General features: G+C 40.8%; 1 protein-coding gene across 1 annotated transcript in view; it reads left to right on the plus strand.

Annotated features, from left to right (window-relative positions):
* Nucleotides 1-19,839, plus strand: part of PLCG2 (phospholipase C gamma 2) — a 157,863-nt gene extending 138,024 nt beyond the window's left edge. The window contains exons 32-33 of the mRNA XM_059044019.2: nt 14,234-14,418; nt 15,469-19,839. Coding sequence (XP_058900002.1) covers nt 14,234-14,418; nt 15,469-15,511 — 228 coding nt within the window. The 3' untranslated portion in view covers nt 15,512-19,839. The remainder of the gene's footprint in view (nt 1-14,233; nt 14,419-15,468) is intronic.
* Nucleotides 19,840-21,243: the final 1,404 nt, after the last annotated feature.

A 21,243-nucleotide genomic window follows, 5' to 3' on the forward strand; every position in this document is an offset into this window, starting at 1 on the left:
ATCAAACTATCAAATAAAATACAAAGAAAAAATATTTAAAGCAGCAAGAGAGAAACAACAAACAACATACAAGGGAATCCCCATAAGGTTAACAGCTGATCTTTCAGCAGAAACTCTGCAAGCCACAAGGGAGTGGCAGGACATATTCAAAGTGATGAAATGGAAAAAGCTACAACCAAGATTACACTACCCAGAAAATCTCATTCAGATTCAATGGAGAAATTAAAACCTTTACAGACAAGCCAAAGCTAAGAGAATTCAGCACCACCAAACCACCTTTACAAAAATGCCAAAGAGCTTCTCTAGGCAGGAAACACAAGAGAAGGAAAAGACCTAAAATAACAAACCCACATCAATTAAGAAAATGGTAATACGACCATACATATCGATAACTACCTTAAATGGAAATGGATTAAAAGCTCCCACCAAAAGACACAGACTGGCTGAATGGATACAAAAACAGGACCCGTATATATGCTGTCTAGAAGAGACCCACTTCAGACCTAGGGACACACACAGACTGAAAGTGAGGGGATGGAAAAAGGTATTCCATGCAAATGTAAATCAAAAGAAAGCTGGAGTAGCAATTCTCATATCAGACAAAATAGACTTTAAAATAAAGACTATTACAAGAGACAAAGAAGGACACTGCATAATGATCAAGGGTTCAATCCAGAAGATGTAACAATGATAAATATTTATGCACCCAACATAGAAGCACCTCAATACAAAAGGCAAATGCTAACAGCCATAAAAGGGGAATCGACAGTAACACAATCATAATAGGGGACTTTAACACCCCACTATGACCAATGGACAGATCACCCAAGATGAAAATAAATAAGGAAACACAAGCTTTAAATGATATATTAAACAAGATGGACTTAATTGATATTTATAGGACATTCCATCCAAGAACAACAGAATACACTTTCTTCTCAAGTGCTCATGGAACATTCTCCAGGATAGATCATATCTTGAGTCACAAATCAAGCCTTAGTAAACTTAAGAAAATTGAAATCCTATCGAGTATCTTTTCTGACAGCAATGCCTATGAGACTAGATATCAATTACAGGAAAAAATCTGTAAAAAATACAAACACATAGAGGCTAAACAATACACTACTGAATAACCAAGAGATCACTGAAGAAATCAAAGAGGAAATCAAAAAATACCTAGAAACAAATGACGACAATGAAAACACGACTATCCAAAACCTATGGGATGCAGCAAAAGCAGTTCTAATCAGGAAGTTTAGAGCAATACAATCCTACCTCAAGAAACAAGAAACATCTCAAATAAACAACCTAACCTTATACCTAAAACAATTAGAGAAAGAAGAACACAAAAACCCCAAAGTTAGCAGAAGGAAAGAAATCATAAAGATCAGATCAGAAATAAATGAAAAAAATGAAGGCAACGATAGCAAAGATCAATAAAACTAAAAGCTGGTGCTTTGAGAGGATAAACAAAATTGATAAATCATTAGCCAGACTAATCCAGAAAAAAAGGCAGAAGACTCAAATCAACAGAATTAGAAATGAAAAAGGAGAAGTAACAACGGACACTGCAGAAATACAAAGGATCAGGACAGATTACTACAGGTAACTCTATGCCAATAAAATGGACAACCTAGAAGAAAGGGACAAATTCTTAGAAAAGCACAACCTTCTGACTCTGAACCAGGAACAAACAAAATATAAACAGACCAATCACAAGCACTGACATTGAAACTGTGAGTAAAAATCTTCCAACAAACAAAACCCCAGGACCAGATGGCTTCACGGGTGAATTCTATCAAATATTTAGAGAAGAGATAACACCTATCCTTCTCAAATTCTTCCCAAAGATAGCAGAGGGAGGAACACTCCCAAACTCATTCTGTGAGGGCCACCATCACCCTGATAGCAAAACCAGACAAACATGTCACAAAGAAAGAAAACTACAGGCCAATATCACTGATGAACATAGATGCAAAAATCCTCAACAAAATACTAGCAAACAGAATCCAACAACACATTAAAAGGACCATACACCATGATCAAGTGGGGTTTATCCCAGGAATGCAAGGATTCTTCAATATACGCAAATCAATCAATGTGATACACCATATTAACAAATTGAAGGAGAAAAACCATATGATCATCTCAATAGATGCAGAAAAAGCTTTTGACAAAATTCAACACCCATTTATGATAAGAACCCTCCAGGAAGTAGGCCTAGAGGGAACTTACCTCAACATAATACAGGCCATATATGGCTAAACCCACAGCCAACATCATCCTCAATGGTGAAAAACTGAAACCATTTCCACCGAGATCAGGAACAAGACGAGGTTGCCCACTCTCACCACTATTACTCAGCAAAGTTTTGGAAGTTTTTACCACAGCAATCAGAGAAGAAAGAGAAATAAAAGGAATCCAAATCGGAAAAGAAGTAGTAAAGCTGTTGCTGTTTGCAGATGACATGATACTATACATAGAGAATACTAAAGATGCTACCAGAAAACTACTAGAGCTAATCAATGAATCTGGTAAAGTGGCAGGATACAAAATTAATGCAGAGAAATCTCTTGCATTCCTATACACTAATGATGAAATATCTGAAAGAAATTAAGGAAACACTCCCATTTACCATTGCAACAAAAAGAATAAAATATCTAGGAATAAACCTACCTAAGGAGGCAAAAGACTTGTATGCAGAAAACTATAAGACACTGATGAAAGAAATTAAAGATGATACAAATAGGTGGAGAAATATACCATGTTCTTGGATTGGAAGAATCAACATTGTGAAAATGACTGTACTACCGAAAGCAATCTACAGATTCAGTGCAATCCTCATCAAACTACCCATGGCATTTTTCACAGAACTAGAACAAAAAAATTGCACAATTTGTATGGAAACACAAAAGACCCCAAATAACCAAAGCGATCTTGAGAAAGAAAAATGGAGCTGGAGAAATCAGGCTCCCTGAATGGTACTGGCACAAAAACAGAAATAGAGATCAGTGGACGAGGATAGAAGGCCCAGAGATAAACACACGCACATAGGATCACCTTATTTTTGATAAAGGAGGCAAATATACAATGGAGAAAAGGCAGCGTCTTCAATAAGTGGTGCTGGGAAAACTGGACAGCTACATGTAAAAGAATGAAATTGTTCTAGAACACACCCTAACACCGTATACAGAAATAAACTCAACATGGATTAAAGACCTAAATGTAAGGCCAGACACTCTAAAACTCTTAGAGGAAAGAGCACTCATAGGCAGAACAGTGTATGACATAAATCACAGCAAGATCCTTTTTGACCCACCTCCTACAGAAATGTAAATAAAAACAAACAGAAGAACAAACAGGACCTAATGTAACTTAAATGCTTTTGCACAGCAAAGGAAAAACATAAACAAGATGAAAAGACAACCCTCAGAATGGGAGAAAATATTTGCAAATGAAGCAACTGACAAAGGATTAATCTCCAAAATACACAAGCAGCTCATGCAGCTCAATATCACAAAAACTAAACCACCCAATCCAAAAATGAGCAGAAGACCTAAACAGACATTTCTCCAAAGAAGATATGCAGATTGCCAACAAACACGTGAAAGGATGCTCAACATCACTGACCATTACAGAAATGCATATCAAAACTACAATGAGGTATCACCTCACACCGGTCAGAATGGCCATCGTTGAAAAATCTACAAACAACAAATGCAGGAGAGGGTGTGGAGAAAAGGGAACCCTCTTGCACTGTTGCTGGGAATGTACATTGATACAACCCACTATGGAGAACAGTATGGAGGTTCCTTAAAAAACTAAAAATAGAACTATCATACGACCCAGCAATCCCACTACTGGGCATATACCCTGAGAAAACCATAATTGAGAAAACCATAATTCAAAAGGAGTCATGTACCACAATGTTTACTGCAGCTCTATTTACAATAACCAAGACATGGAAGCAACCTAAGTGTCCATCAACAGATGAATGGATAAAGAAGATGTGGCACATATAAACAATGGAATATTACTTAGCCATAAAAAGAAACGAAATTGAGTTATTTGTAGTGAGGCGGATGGACCTAGAGTCTGTCATACAGAGTGAAGTGAGTCAGAAAGAGAAAAACAAATACCATATGCTCACACATATATATGGAATCTTAAAGAAAGAAAAAAATGGTTCTGAAGAACCTAGGGGCTGGACAGGAATAAAGACACAGACGTAGAGAATGGACTTGAGGACATGGGGAGGGGGAAGGGTAAGCTGAGATGAAGTGAGAGAGTGGCATGGACTTATATACACTACCAAACGTAAAATACATAGCTAGTGGGAAGCAGCCGCGTAGCACAGGGAGATCAGCTCAGTGCTTTGTGACCACCTAGAGGGGTGGGATAGGGAGGGTGGGAGGGAGATGCAAGAGGGAGGGGATATGGGGATATATGTATACATATAGCTGATTCACTTTGTTATAAAGCAGAAAGTAACACACCATTTTAAAGCAATTATACTCCAATAAAGATATTTTTTTAAAAAAAGACAATGTGGAAGAAATGTCTCAAAATCCAGAGTGATACCACCATGAGATAGAAATCATAAAGGAAGAGATAGGTCATAAAGGAAGAGATAGGTCATGGGCATCTGTCCTCTGAGCCTAGCAGCAAGCATGTCCCCGAAGGACAAAATGGAACAGAAGGGTGGGAAGCTACTAATGAAGCAGTTACTAGTGGGAATTTTCTCTGATTTGCTACTTGAGATGACTCGCTTGGTTCCTGAAGGGAAGAATAGAATACACACCCAACGCCACAAGTCATATCTTAGTAAAACTTTTGAATTCTAAGGACAAATAAAAAAACCCTAAAAACTTCCCAACACACCAAGTTATCTACAAAGAGAACCAAATACATCTAATATCAGACTTGTCCTCTTCCTCACTGGAAACCAGAAGAATCCCATCTACAGACAAGTAAGACAGAAGAAATCAGTGCCCAGCCACCCACCTGCCATGTCAAGGCAATAGAAATGTTATTTGTGGATGTGCAGGATTTCAGACAAATCATGTATCCCACTCAAGAGACAGCTCAACTTCATAATCGTCTAGAACTGAAAATAATCAAAAATCAGCAAAACCCAGGAGTTAAGAGGTAAAATACAGGCATCCTAAAAGGTTTCAACATTTATGCCTGTGGGACCAATAGGCAAATAAAGTGTCCTGCAAGGGAAGAGTTAATTCTGATAGTTTGAGGTACAAAGGAAATGTTAAAAAACTGAAGGTAACCACCATAAGAATTGAAAAGCAGAGGGGAAAAAGAGAGATTAACAGAAACTTGACCAAGAGAGTAAACATTAGAAAACGATAAAAGAAAAAGAAGAAATTAAAAATATAATAATGGATATAACTTAGATTTGATCAGGTGAATGGGCTGATTTCTCCCATTAGAAAAGAAGCAAAGAAATCCAGCTGTGCAATGTTGAAAAGAAATAGGCCTGAAACAAAGGTTAGAAAAAAAAAAAAAATGAAGAGTTACTGGGAAAAACTGGAAGGAAAAATTAATACCAAAGTAGAATTCAAGATCAGAAGTACTAAAGAGCATTAAGAGGGACGATATGTAATGACAGTATGTCTGGTTTACAGAAGGGATGCAAGAGTCGTAGATGTTTAGTTAGAAACTGGCATTACTGTGCTACATGTATAAAACAAAAGTTCATACAAATAAAAGATTACTTGATTGAAAACATCTTTCAAAATCTGGATGTCTAGTATACAAAAAAATCACCAAGGACAGATGATCAAACTAATGACTAACAAGTTTGATTTCAGAGATACACTTTATGTCCTACAAGTGGATAACGTACATTGTTGCCTTCTATTTCTCAGAAACTTGATTGAGGAGTACTTGATCACAAAGAAAACCTTAATACGTTATAACCTGATAAAATGTGAAAGATACTAAGATGGTCAAAATGTTCCCTATTTGAAAATAAGGAATTCCTAGATGAAATAAATCAAGTAAATTACCCAAAAGTAGTAAAACATTTATGCCATAGGAGAGTGCTTGCCTTAAAACTACACAGAAAACTGAATATTCATTTAAAATTAAAAATAGTAATAATAAAGATAGAAGCCAACTGAAGGAAACATAAAACAAATGCCGATTCATTAAGAAGATCAATTAAATAAACTCTTTGCCTGCTTAGTAAAGGAAAAAAGTAAGGGCAAAAGCATACAAGAGTAAATACTGAAAAGGAGACTGAACCCCGAATAATAAGATTTAAAAGTTTGAAAAACTAGGGCAAAATGGTTGCCTTGAAGAATGGGCTAAAAGAAACAGTAGAAAACTTGGAGACGAAGTCCTACAAAAAACACCTAAAGTGTAATAAAACACCTATCAGATAAAAGAGGTATCAGATCTAGATGGTGTTAATAGCTGTGTTCTGTTTGGATTTAAAGAACACAATTCCAATTTTAATCCACTGAAGTCAACAGAAAACTGGAAACGTTCCAGTTAATGTCTTGAAACTGTATAACTTTCATATCACCACCCAGTCGTAGATAAATGCCAGTTATGAATACAGATTAAAATCCTAGAAAAAATTAGCAAGTCATTTCCAGCTCTTTACTGGAAGAACGATATATTACAAGTAAGTAGTTTAGTCCAATAATGCAAGGGTGGTTTAACCCTGATATAGTTAGTGACACTGAGCAAAATCATATACCTTTAGAGGCAACAAATGTAACCAAAGAAACAGTCAGTATAAAGTGTGGTGAAGCCATAAAATTATCTGCTCACAAATTATGGTTATATACTTTAAAAAACAGATTCCAATTTTAAGGAGACTGATTTGTGTATTTGGTCATGTATATATGAAGTCACTCACTTTTCTCTATTCTAGAAATAACAGTTGGAAATGTGGGATGGGAGGCAGGGACAGATAGGAAATCTCATTCATGATAATGACAAAAACTATAACATCATGTTAGGAGTAATTCAAATAAGAAAGGTATAGGGCTTTTAGACTGGAAGACATAAAGCAACACCTGAACAAGGAGAAATATACACCAACCCTTCCAAAGTTAATGTTTGATAAATCCGAGGTATCAGTTTAGGCTCACTTAAAATACACACACACACAGGTATGCAGAAATAAATATATGTTTGCATCAGTTACCCTACGTATATACATACCCTAGCTGTGTCTACTGAGAGGGCCTAGAACTAATGACACTGCAGTAGCAATGAGCACATACAAGTGCCCACATCTTGCTTTCTAAATACCATTCTCCAGTAAAGGAAATCAGAGCTCTTTAGACAAGAGCTTAATTCCAGAGTAGGGACAGATAAAATATAAAATGAGCCTGGAGTATCTTCAAATTCCAGTAAGTAATGGATAAAGAAGTGCTAAAGAAAGGCTGGTGACACATCAAAATCTCCCAAAGGCCCAAGCTGGAACAATTTGAGCAGCAAAATAATAATATTGGATTATAACCCATGGACACATGAATGTTTAATAATTAAATGAGAGACAAAGAGTTCAAAATCAATAAAAACAAACCACCTGACCAAAAAAATGGGCAGAAGATCTAAGTAGACATTTCTCCAGAGGAGACATACAGATGGCCAAGAGGCACGTGAAAAGATGCTCTCACCACCACTCCTTATTAGAGAGATGCAGATCAACACTACAATGAGTACCACCTTACACGGGTCAGAATGGCCAGAACGTCTACTACAAACAATAAAGGCTGGAGAGGGTGTGGAGAAAAGGGAACCCTCCTACACTGCTGGTGGAAGTGTAAGTTGGTGCAGACACTGTGGAGAACAGCAAGGAGGCTCCTCAGAAAACGAAAAGTAGAACTACCATATGCTCCAGCAATCCCACCCCTGGCCATATATCCACACAAAACTATAATTCAAAGAGATACACGCATCCTTATGATCACAGCAGCACTATTCACAAGAGCCAAGACATGGAAACAACCTAGATGTCCATCGACAGATGAATGGATAAAGAAGATGTGGTACATATATACAGTGGAATACTACTCAGCCATAAAAAATGAAATAATGCCATCGGCAGCAACAGGGAAGCAACTAGAGATTATCATACTAAGTGAAGTAATTCAGAAAAAGACAAATACCATATGATAATCACTTATATGTGGAATCTAAAATACGGCACAAATGAACCTATCTACGAAACAGAAACAGACTCACAGACATAGAGAACAGACTTGTAGTTGCCAAAGCAGAGGGGAGGGATGGACTGGGAGTTTGGGGTTAGTAGATGCAAACTATTACATATAGGATGGATAAACAACAATATCCTCTACTGTATAGCACAGGGAAGTATTTTCAAATCCTGAGATAAACCATAATGTTTAATATAATATAAAATATTATATTAATATAAAAAAGTGTATATATATATATATAAATATTTTAAAAGTGTATATATGTGTATAACTGAGTCATTTGCTGTATAGCAGAAATGAACATTGTAAATCAACTATACTTCCATAAAAAATAAATTAAAATAAAAAAATAAACATTCAAGTAAAGAAATGCAGGAATGAGGGAAATAGAAAATCGCCATTGGAACACCACAGTAAAGATCTACCAGTGGATGCTAAAATTAGTAAGTCAGAGTTTGAGGAGAAACAGGCTATTTGCATAGTCTCAAACTACTGATACCTTCCTCTAAGAAATTTAATTGGAAAGAAAAACAGGAGCTTTACAGTGGATGAACCCAGCAGACACCATCTTAACCAAAAATGATCAGTGTCACCACGAGTAATGTGTTGACATCACGTACCTCCCGAGAAGGTGTGGCATTCGTGCCAAAGCTGCATAACCTCAAACAAATCATGAGAAGGCACCGGACAGAGCCTTGAACTGCAGAATGTTCTACAAAGCAAGTGACCAGTACTCTTTCAAAGTGTCAAGGTCATAAACGGGGGGCGGGTGGGGCTGAGGAAATGTCACAGATTGCAGGAAACTGGAAGACACGGCAGCTGCATGTGATGTTGGTTCCTGCACTGGATCTTGGACCAGATAAAGGACGTGGATGGAAAACCCAGTGAAAACCGAATACTTTCGTTAGCAGTATTGCCGCAAAGCGAATTTCTTAGTTTTGATCATTATGCTGTGGTTGTGCAGGGTGGTAACCCTGGGGGCCAGGGTGGCACAGGGCATGAGAATTTGCTGTGCTCTTATTGCAACTTTTCTGTAAGTATGAAACGGCAACATAAAAAAATTAAAAGGAAAAAGCATCGGTGGGGGGAGAAAACAAACAGAAAAAAAGTAAAGACAGAGAATTCCATGAAGGTTTTGTCACAGAGAAAACTTATTACCAAAGGTGTTCTCCAGGAATTCAAGGATTTTAAATTCTAAATTATACACACACACATCCATCTAAAACAAGGGGTTAAAGAAGATTCAAGGGCTCAAAGTGGGAATAATAATAAAATTGCGATGTAAACATAAACTGATATAACCAAAAATGGATTTATTTATCTCCATGGGGGAAGATAAAACAGCCAAACCTTTCTCTCTGAAGATAATCCCTAAAAACGGAAAAACCAAGAACTTGGAGTAATTAGCAGGGTTCTTTTGTTTTGCTTTGTTCTGGTTTTTGTTTTTTAGAAAAACAAAATCATTTAACGGTGAAGTTAAGAATCAAAAGAAACCACTGTTGACTTTGGGGGGCGGGGGGTGGTGAACCAGGAGACAGCTGGGGTTTTTGGTAATAATCCTCGTAGGACTTCTTGGCTCTTTAAAACTGTGCATATGTAATTAATAAAAACTGAAAATGTAAAACGTGAGAGGGAGTAGATGATATACGGATGGGGAGCATATGACTTATTCAAGGACATTTGCTGCGAAGGTGACGAGAGATGGGTCCTTAGCTGCTGGGGTGAAGGGAGAGCTTCTTAAGATGTGCTTGCATACTGCTGATGGAGATGATTTAGTGAAAAAGGAAAACGAAGCAGGACAGAGAAAGGGTAAGTGCAGGAGGAAAGCCATGGGCTATATGGTAAGGAGCCGAGATGGGCAGTTTCCCCACGTAATTTCATCTACACGAAACACGAAGCAAGGCCATCAGCTGAGACTGGGGAGATTTAGGGAGAGCAAAAGTGTGAAACGGTCATCTTAAGAGCAGGAGAAAAGCATTTCTTAGTGAAATACAATAGGATTGTACTGTTTAATGTGCTTCTATAATGTACGTGTTACTATTTTATTTAGGGTTTTCTCACTGCTCTTCATTGAAGTTTTTGGTCAGCTTTCGTTATGCTGGCTTCATATCAGTTACTTGGAAGCCTTCTTTCTCAGAGCGATGGCACATTTTGAATAGAATTGGAGGTAACCGCTACCTACATACATCAGATGTCAAAGACACCATTTGTGAGGCTTCCTGGGGCTGATATAAAAATTTTCTCACTTTCTTCCAGGATAATTATTTTTCTGTTATGGGCTACTTTTCTGTAATAGAACATATATGTGTGTGTGTATAGCTACAATATATATTGGAGATATAAGAGCCTTATAATAAACACACACATGTATTTATTCTTTTCATCATCACTTGGTTTTCCGTTTCATAGGTTCCTTCCACATCTTATGTGTAGTTCTATACCTATTATCTTTTATTTGGCTAATTGGCCTTCCATACTAGATTCGTTTAGATAACGGATCATCTACCTCATTGACTCTGTGTTTGTGTTTTTCCCACCAAACCACCTCGCTCTTGCATTTATTTTGTATCTGGGTTTACCAGTTCAGCCATTTCTAAATTTATCTTCACTGATTCAGTCTTTCCTTAGCCTTTTGTTCTTTCTATTACCCCTTGTGTTTGGATACATAGTTTATGTATTTCATTTTTGTGTGCTAATACAAAATGGGACTGTACATAGGCCGTACACAGACAGATGGCCTGGGGCCAGTGGGCGTCACTGTTCTGAAACACCCTTCATAAAATGAGATTTGGCAGGTGCCCAGGACTTAGGCCAGCCGTCAGCTGCTTGCTTGAGGGGATGGGATAAAAGTGGATACAGCCCTGCAGCCAGGACACAGACAGGGTTAGTAGTATTCCTGAGAACCTAGAGCCCCAGACTATCACTGTAACACTGCTGGCCCTGCCCTTGGGAGGCCCCCATTTAGAGCATTCAGAAAACCAGACGCCTGTGTATAGAATGAGGGAGGAAAGAAACTTCCCATCCCAGATGAGCTTGCACATTAAAATTTGAACACTCAAGAAAAATAATGGGAATATAGCTAACAGGCACAAAAGCAAGAGAATTGACTCCAGTGAATCTGAAAATAACTTTGAAATTAAAAAAAAATTTTAAAGGGAACCCAGTGGATGCGTGGATTTTAAGAAGAACCACCCTTCTTAAAATTAATCAGAAAAGGTAGGAATGAAAGGACCAATAAAGAAATCCCTGGAAAGACGAATCGAAAAGTCCTGAAAAAAGTTTCTAAAGGTCAATAAGTAGGAAATTACAGAATGGGTACAGTTAAGGAAAGAATTAATAAGTCTGAAGATTGTGTTTGGGGAATTTGCTTTAATACAGCAAGACAAGGTAAAAATACTAAAAGGGAAAAAAAAACATAAAACGAGAAGCTCCAACATTGGAATAACCATGGCTGAGAATGTTCCAGCACTGAAGAGACAAGCATCCTCCAACTATAAACAGAGCAGTATAGAGACCCACATACAGGCATATTCTACTGAAATGGCAGAATACAGGGTAAAGAGAAAATTATAAAAGAAGAAAAGACAGATTAACTACAGACGACGGACACATAACAGCAGTGCTTCCATGTATAGCAACAGCAGCCCAAAGACTAAGGGATACCTTCAAAATGCCTTAGACACACAGCTGTGGGTCTAGATATTCTACATCCTAAGAGCTACCATTCAAGAGTGAGGGCAAAATGAAGGTATTTTCAGAAATGCAAAGACAGACAATTTAGTACTAATAAACTTGGCTAAAAGAATGACCATGGTAAGCAAGAAGGAATGTAATGCAAGAAGCAATGGTGAGAAAAATTGGTAAGATTACATGTATTAGAAAATAGAAATAATCATTGACTTGGAAAAGAAAAACTAAATTTTTGTGACAACTCAGACTCAAAAGAAAGCCAGGAAATAATTATCACAAAATTCTAAGAGGGAAGGAGGGAGTCTTGATTGGGAGGGGTACATAGAGTGGACCATGCTCTGTTTCTTGACTTGCTGGTGTCTTCATAGCTGTTTGCTTTATAGTTATTCACTAAACTGTATATATGTTTTATGTACTTTTCTGAATGTATGCTGTATCTCATAGGACTAAATTATATCACAGCTGTAAATGCTTTGGGATTCAGAAAAGGAGACAAAGGCCTGCAATTTTAAAAGCATTAGTGGGAAAGGTGTATTTTTTTTACATCTTTATTGGAATATAATTGCTTTACAATGTTAGTTTCTGCTGTATAACAAAGTGGATCGGCTATATGTATACATATATCCCCATATCCCCTTCCTCTTGCGTCTCCCTCCCACCCCTCTGGGTGGTCACAAAGCACCGAGCTGATCTCCCTGTGCTATGCGGCTGCTTCCCGCTAGCTCTCTCTTCTACATTTGGTAGTGTATATACGTCAGTGCTACTCATCGTTACATATATAAAAGCAACGTAAGTTGTTTTCTTCTAGGCGGAGGGCAGGTGAAAAGAGACCATTTGTAGTACAGTGTTAAGACTTCAGTGTGGCTTTCGTTTTGTTTTGCTTTAGTTTTAATAGGAAGGAAAGCTGGTCTCCTTGAGGAAGGATAAACGTTTAAGCGAAGTCACTATGGACCCTTCCCAGTGCCTCACTCAGTACGTTGAATCAGTTAGTTACCAACTACCCATTTTACCTCCACTCCTTGTGCAAAGCCAATCATCATTTTACTCCTCGGCACTTTGCCAGTGGCCAGAGTAACCTTTACCATCTCTATCCCCACTCTCCAAAGTCAGAGTTCTACCTGTTATCCCGGGGATATCCATGATGGTTTGTTAGGACGTTAAGGTGAGGAAAAAATTTCAGACCAGGCTGTGGTCCGAGCCACGTTTTATAAAAGTAAACGACAAAAGAAGCCCACTTGTGTAGATGGATGCCCGTTTTTGTAGCACTGGAGTCTCTCGCTTGACCTACTGCACCACTGGTAACAGCCACTAGACCCACCCCCTGAGGAACCATCCTTTGCACAATAGACAGAGACCTTTTAAAAACATCTGTGAGGCAACACACCCTCGTCCTCCCACGCTGAAGTACAAACACCTTACCCGATAAGATTATTTTTCTCCCTTAGCATAATGGGGGGAATATGTTGGCTCGGACAACCTCAGGGTTAGGGTTAGGGCTCCTTACAGTCATGGCTGGGTCCGGGTGTTCTCCCGGTGGCTCTGTTTCCCTCTCTTCCTCGACGCGATAGCAGAGGGACCGCTAGCAACTGGAAACAATCATCGCTCTTTCCACTGATCCCCAAGAAAAGAAACTTCCTTTTTACCAAGAGCACTGACCTGCGGCCCAGGGCTGCTACCCATCTGCCCGGCTTGGGTCACACGCCTGGGGGCGGCGGTGACACGGGAGGCGTCGTCACTGGCCAGAGTGACGAGCCCATCTCTGGGAGCCTGTGTTTCCCTGCCTCTTTTTGCCACAGTGGGGGTGACAAGTTTATTGAGCTATAATTCCTTTATCGTACATTCCACCCACGTAAAAGTATACGGTTCAGTCTATTCAGAGTTGTGTAACCATCATCATGACCAGCTTTGGAATATTTTCGGCACCCCAGAAAGCACCTCCTGCTCCTTAGCTGTCTCCATTCACTCCAGCCCCCAGGCCACCACTAATCTACCTCCCCCTCCAGGCTGCCCTCGGCCTCACCTGCTGTGTCCCACTATAAGCACAGACCCTTTGCATTGGGATGAGAGCCAGGTGACACAGACCCACGCAAATACAGATGTGATTAAGAAACAGGCTCAGCGGGCAGTGCATTTGTTATTTCAGTGTTGCACCCTAAAGCTCCCCCTCCTCGAGAACCAGAGTTTCTAAACTGCTTGCTTCCCGTGGAGTAAATGACTGCAAGTTTACCTTCGGTTAAAAGAGGCCCTAGATTTTCTGGGAAGGTCCCTGCAGATGACAGGTCTGCCCTGGGCTCCCGTCCCTCACACCCTCCAGGCGCCATGTTGTTCTCGCCTCTGTTCTCCAGGAGAGCGAAGAGGAGCTTTACTCCTCCTGCCGCCAGCTGCGGAGGCGGCAAGAAGAACTAAACAACCAGCTCTTTCTATACGACACACACCAGAACTTGCGCAACGCCAACCGGGACGCCCTGGTCAGAGAGTTCAACGTCAACGAGAACCAGCTGCAGCTGTACCAGGAGAAGTGCAACCGCAGGTGGGTCAGCCCCACCCCCACCCCGCAGACCCTGTAGCCTCTGTGATGTTGGGCCCCGGGGCCAGGGCTGCGGGAGAGCCTCCATCTTCAGAAATCCCGATACCCTTGACTCTACTTCTCTTTGCTCCGTCAGTTACTTACAGTTACAGCTTAAGCATCTGCACCTTCCCTAAGCTGAACTGTCCTCATGAGAGGGACACTTGAATATCAGAGTGCAAATAAGCCATGACCACTACTGTTTTGTTTTTGTTTTTTTTTTTTTGGCAGTACGCGGGGCTCTCACTGCTGCGGCCTCTCCCGTTGCGGAGCGCAGGCTCCGGACGCGCAGGCTCAGCGGCCACGGCTCACGGGCCCAGCCGCTCCGCGGCACGTGGGATCCTCCCAGACCGGGGCACGAACCCACGTCCCCTGCATCGGCAGGCGGACTCCCAACCACTGTGCCACCAGGGAAGCCCAAATTCTCATTTTTGAATATTTGCATAAGTAAGACTTGTACCAATGAACATGTAAAGTGAGGAACTCAGGATAAGCCAAGAAGACTGGGAAAATTATTTTACACACTTCCACCAGGGAAGCCCACCACTACTATTTAAGGAACGCTTCTAGATTTCCCAAGCGTGGGCTAGTCCAGTGGTTCCTAAATCGAAACAGAATCCCTCCCCCTCCGCAACAAGGGATGCTTTGAGTTGTGCTGCGGACGTTTAAGGAGGGACAGCCACGTATGCCGGACAGTCCTGCACCACCAACAACTGTGGTGAAGAAAGTGCCAGTAGCAACCTCCGTTGCAAACAGCATGGAGACTCCTTACCCATGTTATTTTCATTTCATCTTGACCACACCTACACAGTAGCAGTGACCCCAGGACAGTGATTAGTGAGGAAACAGATCCACGGAAGCTACATGTCTCTGCCAGGGACTCACTTCTCCAACTCTGCCCTGTACCCTCCAGTCCCGAATATCCTGCAAACGTGTGGACAGAGAAATGTCAGAGTTCAGCACGTGGCCCATGTCCTAGGCTAATGGATGACGGTGAAATCTGTTTCATTTCAGGTTAAGAGAGAAGAGAGTCAGCAACAGCAAGTTTTACTCATAGAAGCCGGGCTCCTCGTGTAAAGGTGTCGTGTGTGCGCGTGTGTTTGCACGTAGGACTGTGTGCTCCCTTCGGACCCTGGGAACAGGCTCAGGTGTGAGGTCATCCTCTCCTCAAGCCTGTCAGCTAGGTGACGTTTCTGAAGTCGACCCAAGTGGCGTGAGTTGGGGTCATTTCCTGGTTAACTTTTTCGTCTTGAACAATCTCTTAACTTATAGTCTCTATAGAGGACCCCCCAAACCTGCTCACATTTGGCCTCTCGTGTTCCAAAGCTCACTGAATAAAAGCAATGAAAACTCTTGATCAGTTAAAGCTTCTGTGCACGACCTGTAGAGTTAGCAGGATTCCTTCTCTGGCCCCTAAAGACCCAGGTAATTGACTTCCACAGAAGACGAGCCCCGTCTCTAAGGAACTAATTCATTAGATTCTGGAAAGGATCTGAACTAAAAGGCAACCGATTTCACACTTAAGGCCATCAGAATTTACCAGGGCCCAGAGAGGAGCCCTAGCCCTGCCCCAGGTCAAAGCACTTTAACTACCACCAGCACGCTGAACCGACCTGCCCCCGTACATGACCGGGGGCTGGGGGTGGAGCCCATCCATTAAGACAGAGACTTGCCTCGTGACTGGGGCAGTGGGGGTCGAGGGTGGACATCCTGGGGCCTCTTTGATTTACAGAGCTGATCAGAGCCCCTGAAGGCTCGGCCAGCTGCTCACTCACCCCTACTCCGTCCACTTATGAGCGGGCTGCATAGCCACAGGGAAGCTCCGGGTCTGCAGCTGTCCACAGGCAAGAGGCCACTCACTGCTTAAGTGGGGTGACAGGGTAGCCTCTCTGGATTATCCAGTTTTCTGGAGCAGTGAGCGCAGCCTTAGGAAACTACAGAAAATCTCAGATTAGGCCACCCACAAAGGGGCAGACCCACCTAGGACAGCATGGTCCTCCTCTACATCTTGAGATGCAGTTTAATGACGTGTACAGTGTGACGCTTTAATAAGGCTTTTTCAAGGCGAGGATAGTGTGCGGGGGTGGGGGTGGGAGGGGTCCGCAGAGCCACAGCTTGGTCAGAGGGAACGGAGAACTAACTTAGGAGACAGAAGGGAACTATGGGAGACAAGTGACAGCTGGGGAGCCACAAACCAGCAGTCAGTCTGGTGGCTTGACTTGGATGCAGCTGCGTCCTAGAAGTCCACTCCGCCCGCCCCTTATTATCCTGGGTTTAGTGTGTGCGAATTAGCTGAAGAGTTCCTTAAAGCCAGCCATGCTCTGTCTCATCAAAAGACCCCATCCCTCCATTCCACACAAGTTAATCAAGTACTTCCATACACCAAGCACTATGCCAAAGTCTGGGGGTCCCAGGACTTGAAAAAATTAAGGAAAGAAAAATAAAAGCCATGGTTACCGGTCTCATGGAACCTATCCATGTGCTTCTAAAAGAAATGTGTTTTATATTCCACGAAGCCCTGAGTATACCTAACAGCCCCATCTTGGTCAGGCTGCTCTTATTACTTAGTTATTCCTTGAGTTGGAGTTGCTATTTTATTTGGCAGCCAGCAACTGAGGGAAGAACAGTCCCGATGGTAGCAAATGTTCAAAGCAACATTCAAGAAAGGTTAGATGGAAAAGGCACTGAGTTGAACCCTGCACGGAGGGAATTTTCAGACTCTGTAGCCAGTGCCCCATTGGCTGTTGGCCAGGAAGCCACTGGAGCCTAATTATTGCACCTCCAGCCACAAGCCCCTTTTGGCTCCAGCATTACCTCTGCAAGCTCAGGTGTTGATGTCATTACCTGTTTTCAGCTAGGGATGAATAAAAGACAAACCTTCCACCTCACTCCATTTTAAAGCCAAAAAGTAAGACCCAGATCTCCTTTCTGCTTAAAATGGATTTTCTGCTACTGTGTCAAAAAAAATTAAGAAGTGGTAGCACCGAAGGCAGAAGCTAAGCATCTTTTCAGCTGCTGTCTTGTAGAATCCATACCGAGCCATACTCATGCAGAGACAGAGCAGGCACATGAGAGGGTTTATACTCTCAATGGTGCTGGGAAGAACCCTCTCCCCTAAAACCAGCTCCTGTTCCTACATGGTGGACTTGAATCCACCATTAGAGAATATTTGCTTTGGCACTATACTCTCCCCTTAATAGGGTAACACATTCATCTGGTTCTTGGTGGTGGTAGGATTCTCTAGGTTGAGACACAGAGAAAGTGAGGGGCACAGATGACATCAGAGTCTGCCCAGACGCCACATAACCTAAGTATAAAATATCTTGCTGAGATTGTGGTTTAACAGCCATGTAATGAGCACAGCCAATTCAGGTCAAGGAGAATCGTCATTGATAGGAACAGCCTGAAATGGCAGCAACATTGATGGAGTCAAGCCATGATGGCCTATGTGTAAAACAGTCTTCATTCTAATTGATAAAGGAAATGGTGAACATCCGTTACTACGTGGAAATATAAATGGAGGAGGCTGGTTAGATCATTTGAGTTTGCAAAATTTAGGTTATAGCAAGTTAATTTCTCTACTGTAAAACTTGGCTATTCTAATGGGCACAGTGAAGAGGGGTGTAGAATATCCCCTTCCCAAATGTGATCTGAGAACGCTTTTGCCAACAAACATCTTACGGGACTAGTTACGGTGGAATACATTTGAGGACCTGCTGCTCTATTAATTAAGAAGGCAACATAATCTAATAATTTATATGCTTTATGACGTAGTTAAATAAAAACTAAACTTAAGCCCCCGAGGCCAATAATTTTTAAAGTGGGCCAGTCTTTCCCCTAGCAATCCACCAGACCTTTCCAAGGAGTTAGTTTTAAGGGATCAATTTTCAGATCCTCCCCTTCCTATTGTACTCTTTCCTAAGATTCATCTGCCTGAGAAAATGCCCTTTTCTCTCCTTACCGAAGAAAACATCTTTCCCCATAGTCAGTCTTACTGTAGAGCATGACTCAAGATGTAAACATCAAAATATGGTGTTTGGAAAGTGAAAGCCTCTTAACAGGATACAAATCCTTCTGCAATGCTGGTGGTTCCCAATTCTTTGCTTTCAACAAAATTGAAGGAACACCCAAGATTTCTGAGTATTTATTTTAGCATGTAGTTCTGAAGGAGCTGGGAGAATTCAGCTACACTGCTGTCACATAATTCCGTCTGTTCCCATCTGTCTGTGTGAAAGACCATCAATATTTCCATACATAAAATTGAAAAGGGAGAATAGGATTGATACTGTACCGTGACAATTCTCACAAAGATAATATTAATCTATACAGAGATGAAATAATTGGAGGGAGAAGCCTTCTTCAGCTCCTTAAATGATACATTGCCAATGAAATTTTACTGTGCTTATTTAGTACTTTATTAAAATGTGCACTCTATTTGTTTATTAAGTTCAGTCCAGGAGAAGTTTAAAATATGTAGACCCTTATGATGACAGGATATGTAATTTTGTTACAGATATGCAACTGAACAACATAAAAGCTGAGAAAAACTGGGCTAAAACTTTGAGGGGGGAGTAGAATAAAAATACAAATTGAGTAAAAAAGAAAAATGTAGCATTTCCTACCATTAAAAAATTGCCTTGTTTAATTTTTTGAAAGGATGGTAGTGGCTACCACCTATTGTACTTAGAGCCTCTTGGCTAAATTTAAAGGGGAATGTAACCATTTTGCAGCATCTACAACATGCCGGCAGTTTGATCCTTTGCAACTATTTAGGATGAAAAATTTTAGACATCAATTTAGAAATGTGTAAGGGCATACACCGGTTTTCAAAATCCACTTCTGAGGTCTCTGAACATAAAATTTTACAGTCGCTGATCTAGGGCCACTAAGGATGAGTCGTATTTGGAAATAAGAAGGATGGCTAAAAGGGGCTCTACTTCTTTTAATTTTCAGAAGGAATGTAGCTGAACTTTCTACTTAGGTGACATCTCACTTTCTGGAGACAACCCTAAAAGCTATATTCTTGCCAACAGAAAGCTAATAATTAGATTAAGACATATGCAGAATTAGAAAACTGGCATTTGAAGAATACTCAGTGATTTGTCTCAGGCTTTCATTCTCAAAATATTTTCTTCTTGAAGAGCCAGCTTCTACAGTGATCCTTTCTCAGAAATGTCCATATTTCTTACTTTTGATAGGCTTTAAGAAGATGCATTTGTAAATGTGTTTCACTATTAAAGCTTAATTTATTTTTTATGTAGTGTGTGCTTGTGTGTACACAGAAGATCATGTGAACGAGTTACACAAATGTTGGCTGTTGTCAACGTGAAAATTTAACGGCTGTGTCACATTTTAAAAAAATAAAATTTGGTCTCATTGAATACAGCAATCTACCCAGAAGCATTTTGTTGTTATTGTTTTAAAATGCTATCCACTTTTTTGTTCTCCTAAAAACAATAGGTCAGTCACAAGATAGGTACCGTTACAGTCCTCTTTAAACAATCTGTTTTTCTATCCTTTACTCTTTTCTCTAGGTTACTGGTCTTACTTTCAGCAAAAGCTCACTCTATGTAGAAACCCCAGTTTCTAAAACTAACACGTGACCACTCTGCAATGTGTCAGTCTTTGGAAGAATGCTCTGTGCTAGAGGGGCAATAATGTTACTAAAAACACCTGTATTTCTCGACTAAGTGATAGGGTACAGGAGAGCTGTCAGCCATTGTATTTTCTTGTCATCAAGTCCCGTGTGCAGGAAGCCACACTGTGTATCTTACAACTGTTTTATCCCCAGCCCTAGTCCACTGATGATGAGTCACCCTGGTCCAAAAACTTGTGAACAATCTATGACAAACCCTTGCACTTGAAGGTAAACAGGGAGGAGTAAAAAGCAAAGGAATTACAACTGCTAAAAGGTCATTTTTTAAAAAATGGATAAAATCATAACTCACATAAAGATATAAAATTGAACACATGTCCAAAAATTTATTTAACTCCTTTATGAACAAAGGAACCAAGAAAATGTTACACCTGGTTCAAAGGAGAATTCAAAGAACAATACATGTTTAGGTTACCAGCTGTCCTGATTATCTGATTCTACACCTTCCACTGTGAGTAATTCAGATGATTCTTGCCCCTAGAAATGCAAATTGTGTCCAGTGGAAACTCAATTGATCATTGGCTGTGAGTCAGTACTCACAGTTTTTGCCATTTATTTATCTATATCTATTAAGCAAATTCATTTTAGCATCACCAATAGACATGAAATCTGACCCCTACTTACACCACACAAAAATCAAGCCCAGTTAGGGCTTCCCTGGTGGCACAGTGGTTAAGAATTTGCCTGCCAAGGCAGGGGACACGGGTTCGATCCCCGGTCCAGGAAGATCCCACATGCTGCAGAGCAACTAAGCCCGTGCGCCACAACTACTGAGCCGGCACTCTAGTGCCCGCGTGCTGCGACTACTGAGCCCGCACGCCTAGACGCCGTGCTCTGCAACAAGATAAGCCACTGCAATGAGAAGCCTGCGCACCACAACAAAGAGTAGCCCCCACTCGCTGCAACTGGAGAAAAAGCCCACGCTTAGCAATGAAGAAGCAACACAGCCAAAAAAAAAAAAAAAAAAAAAAATCAAGCTCAGATTACAAATCAAAATGGAAAAGATAAAACAGTAACAGTTCCAGAAGGCATTCACAATCTTAGAGTAGACAGAAGTTGTTTCAGCAGAACACCAAAAGCACTACCCCTGAAGGAAGACAAAATTAGACTCTGCTAGAGCTCAGAACTGCTGT

Source organism: Kogia breviceps, chromosome 18, assembly GCF_026419965.1.
Source record: "Kogia breviceps isolate mKogBre1 chromosome 18, mKogBre1 haplotype 1, whole genome shotgun sequence".
NCBI lineage: Eukaryota > Metazoa > Chordata > Mammalia > Artiodactyla > Physeteridae > Kogia > Kogia breviceps.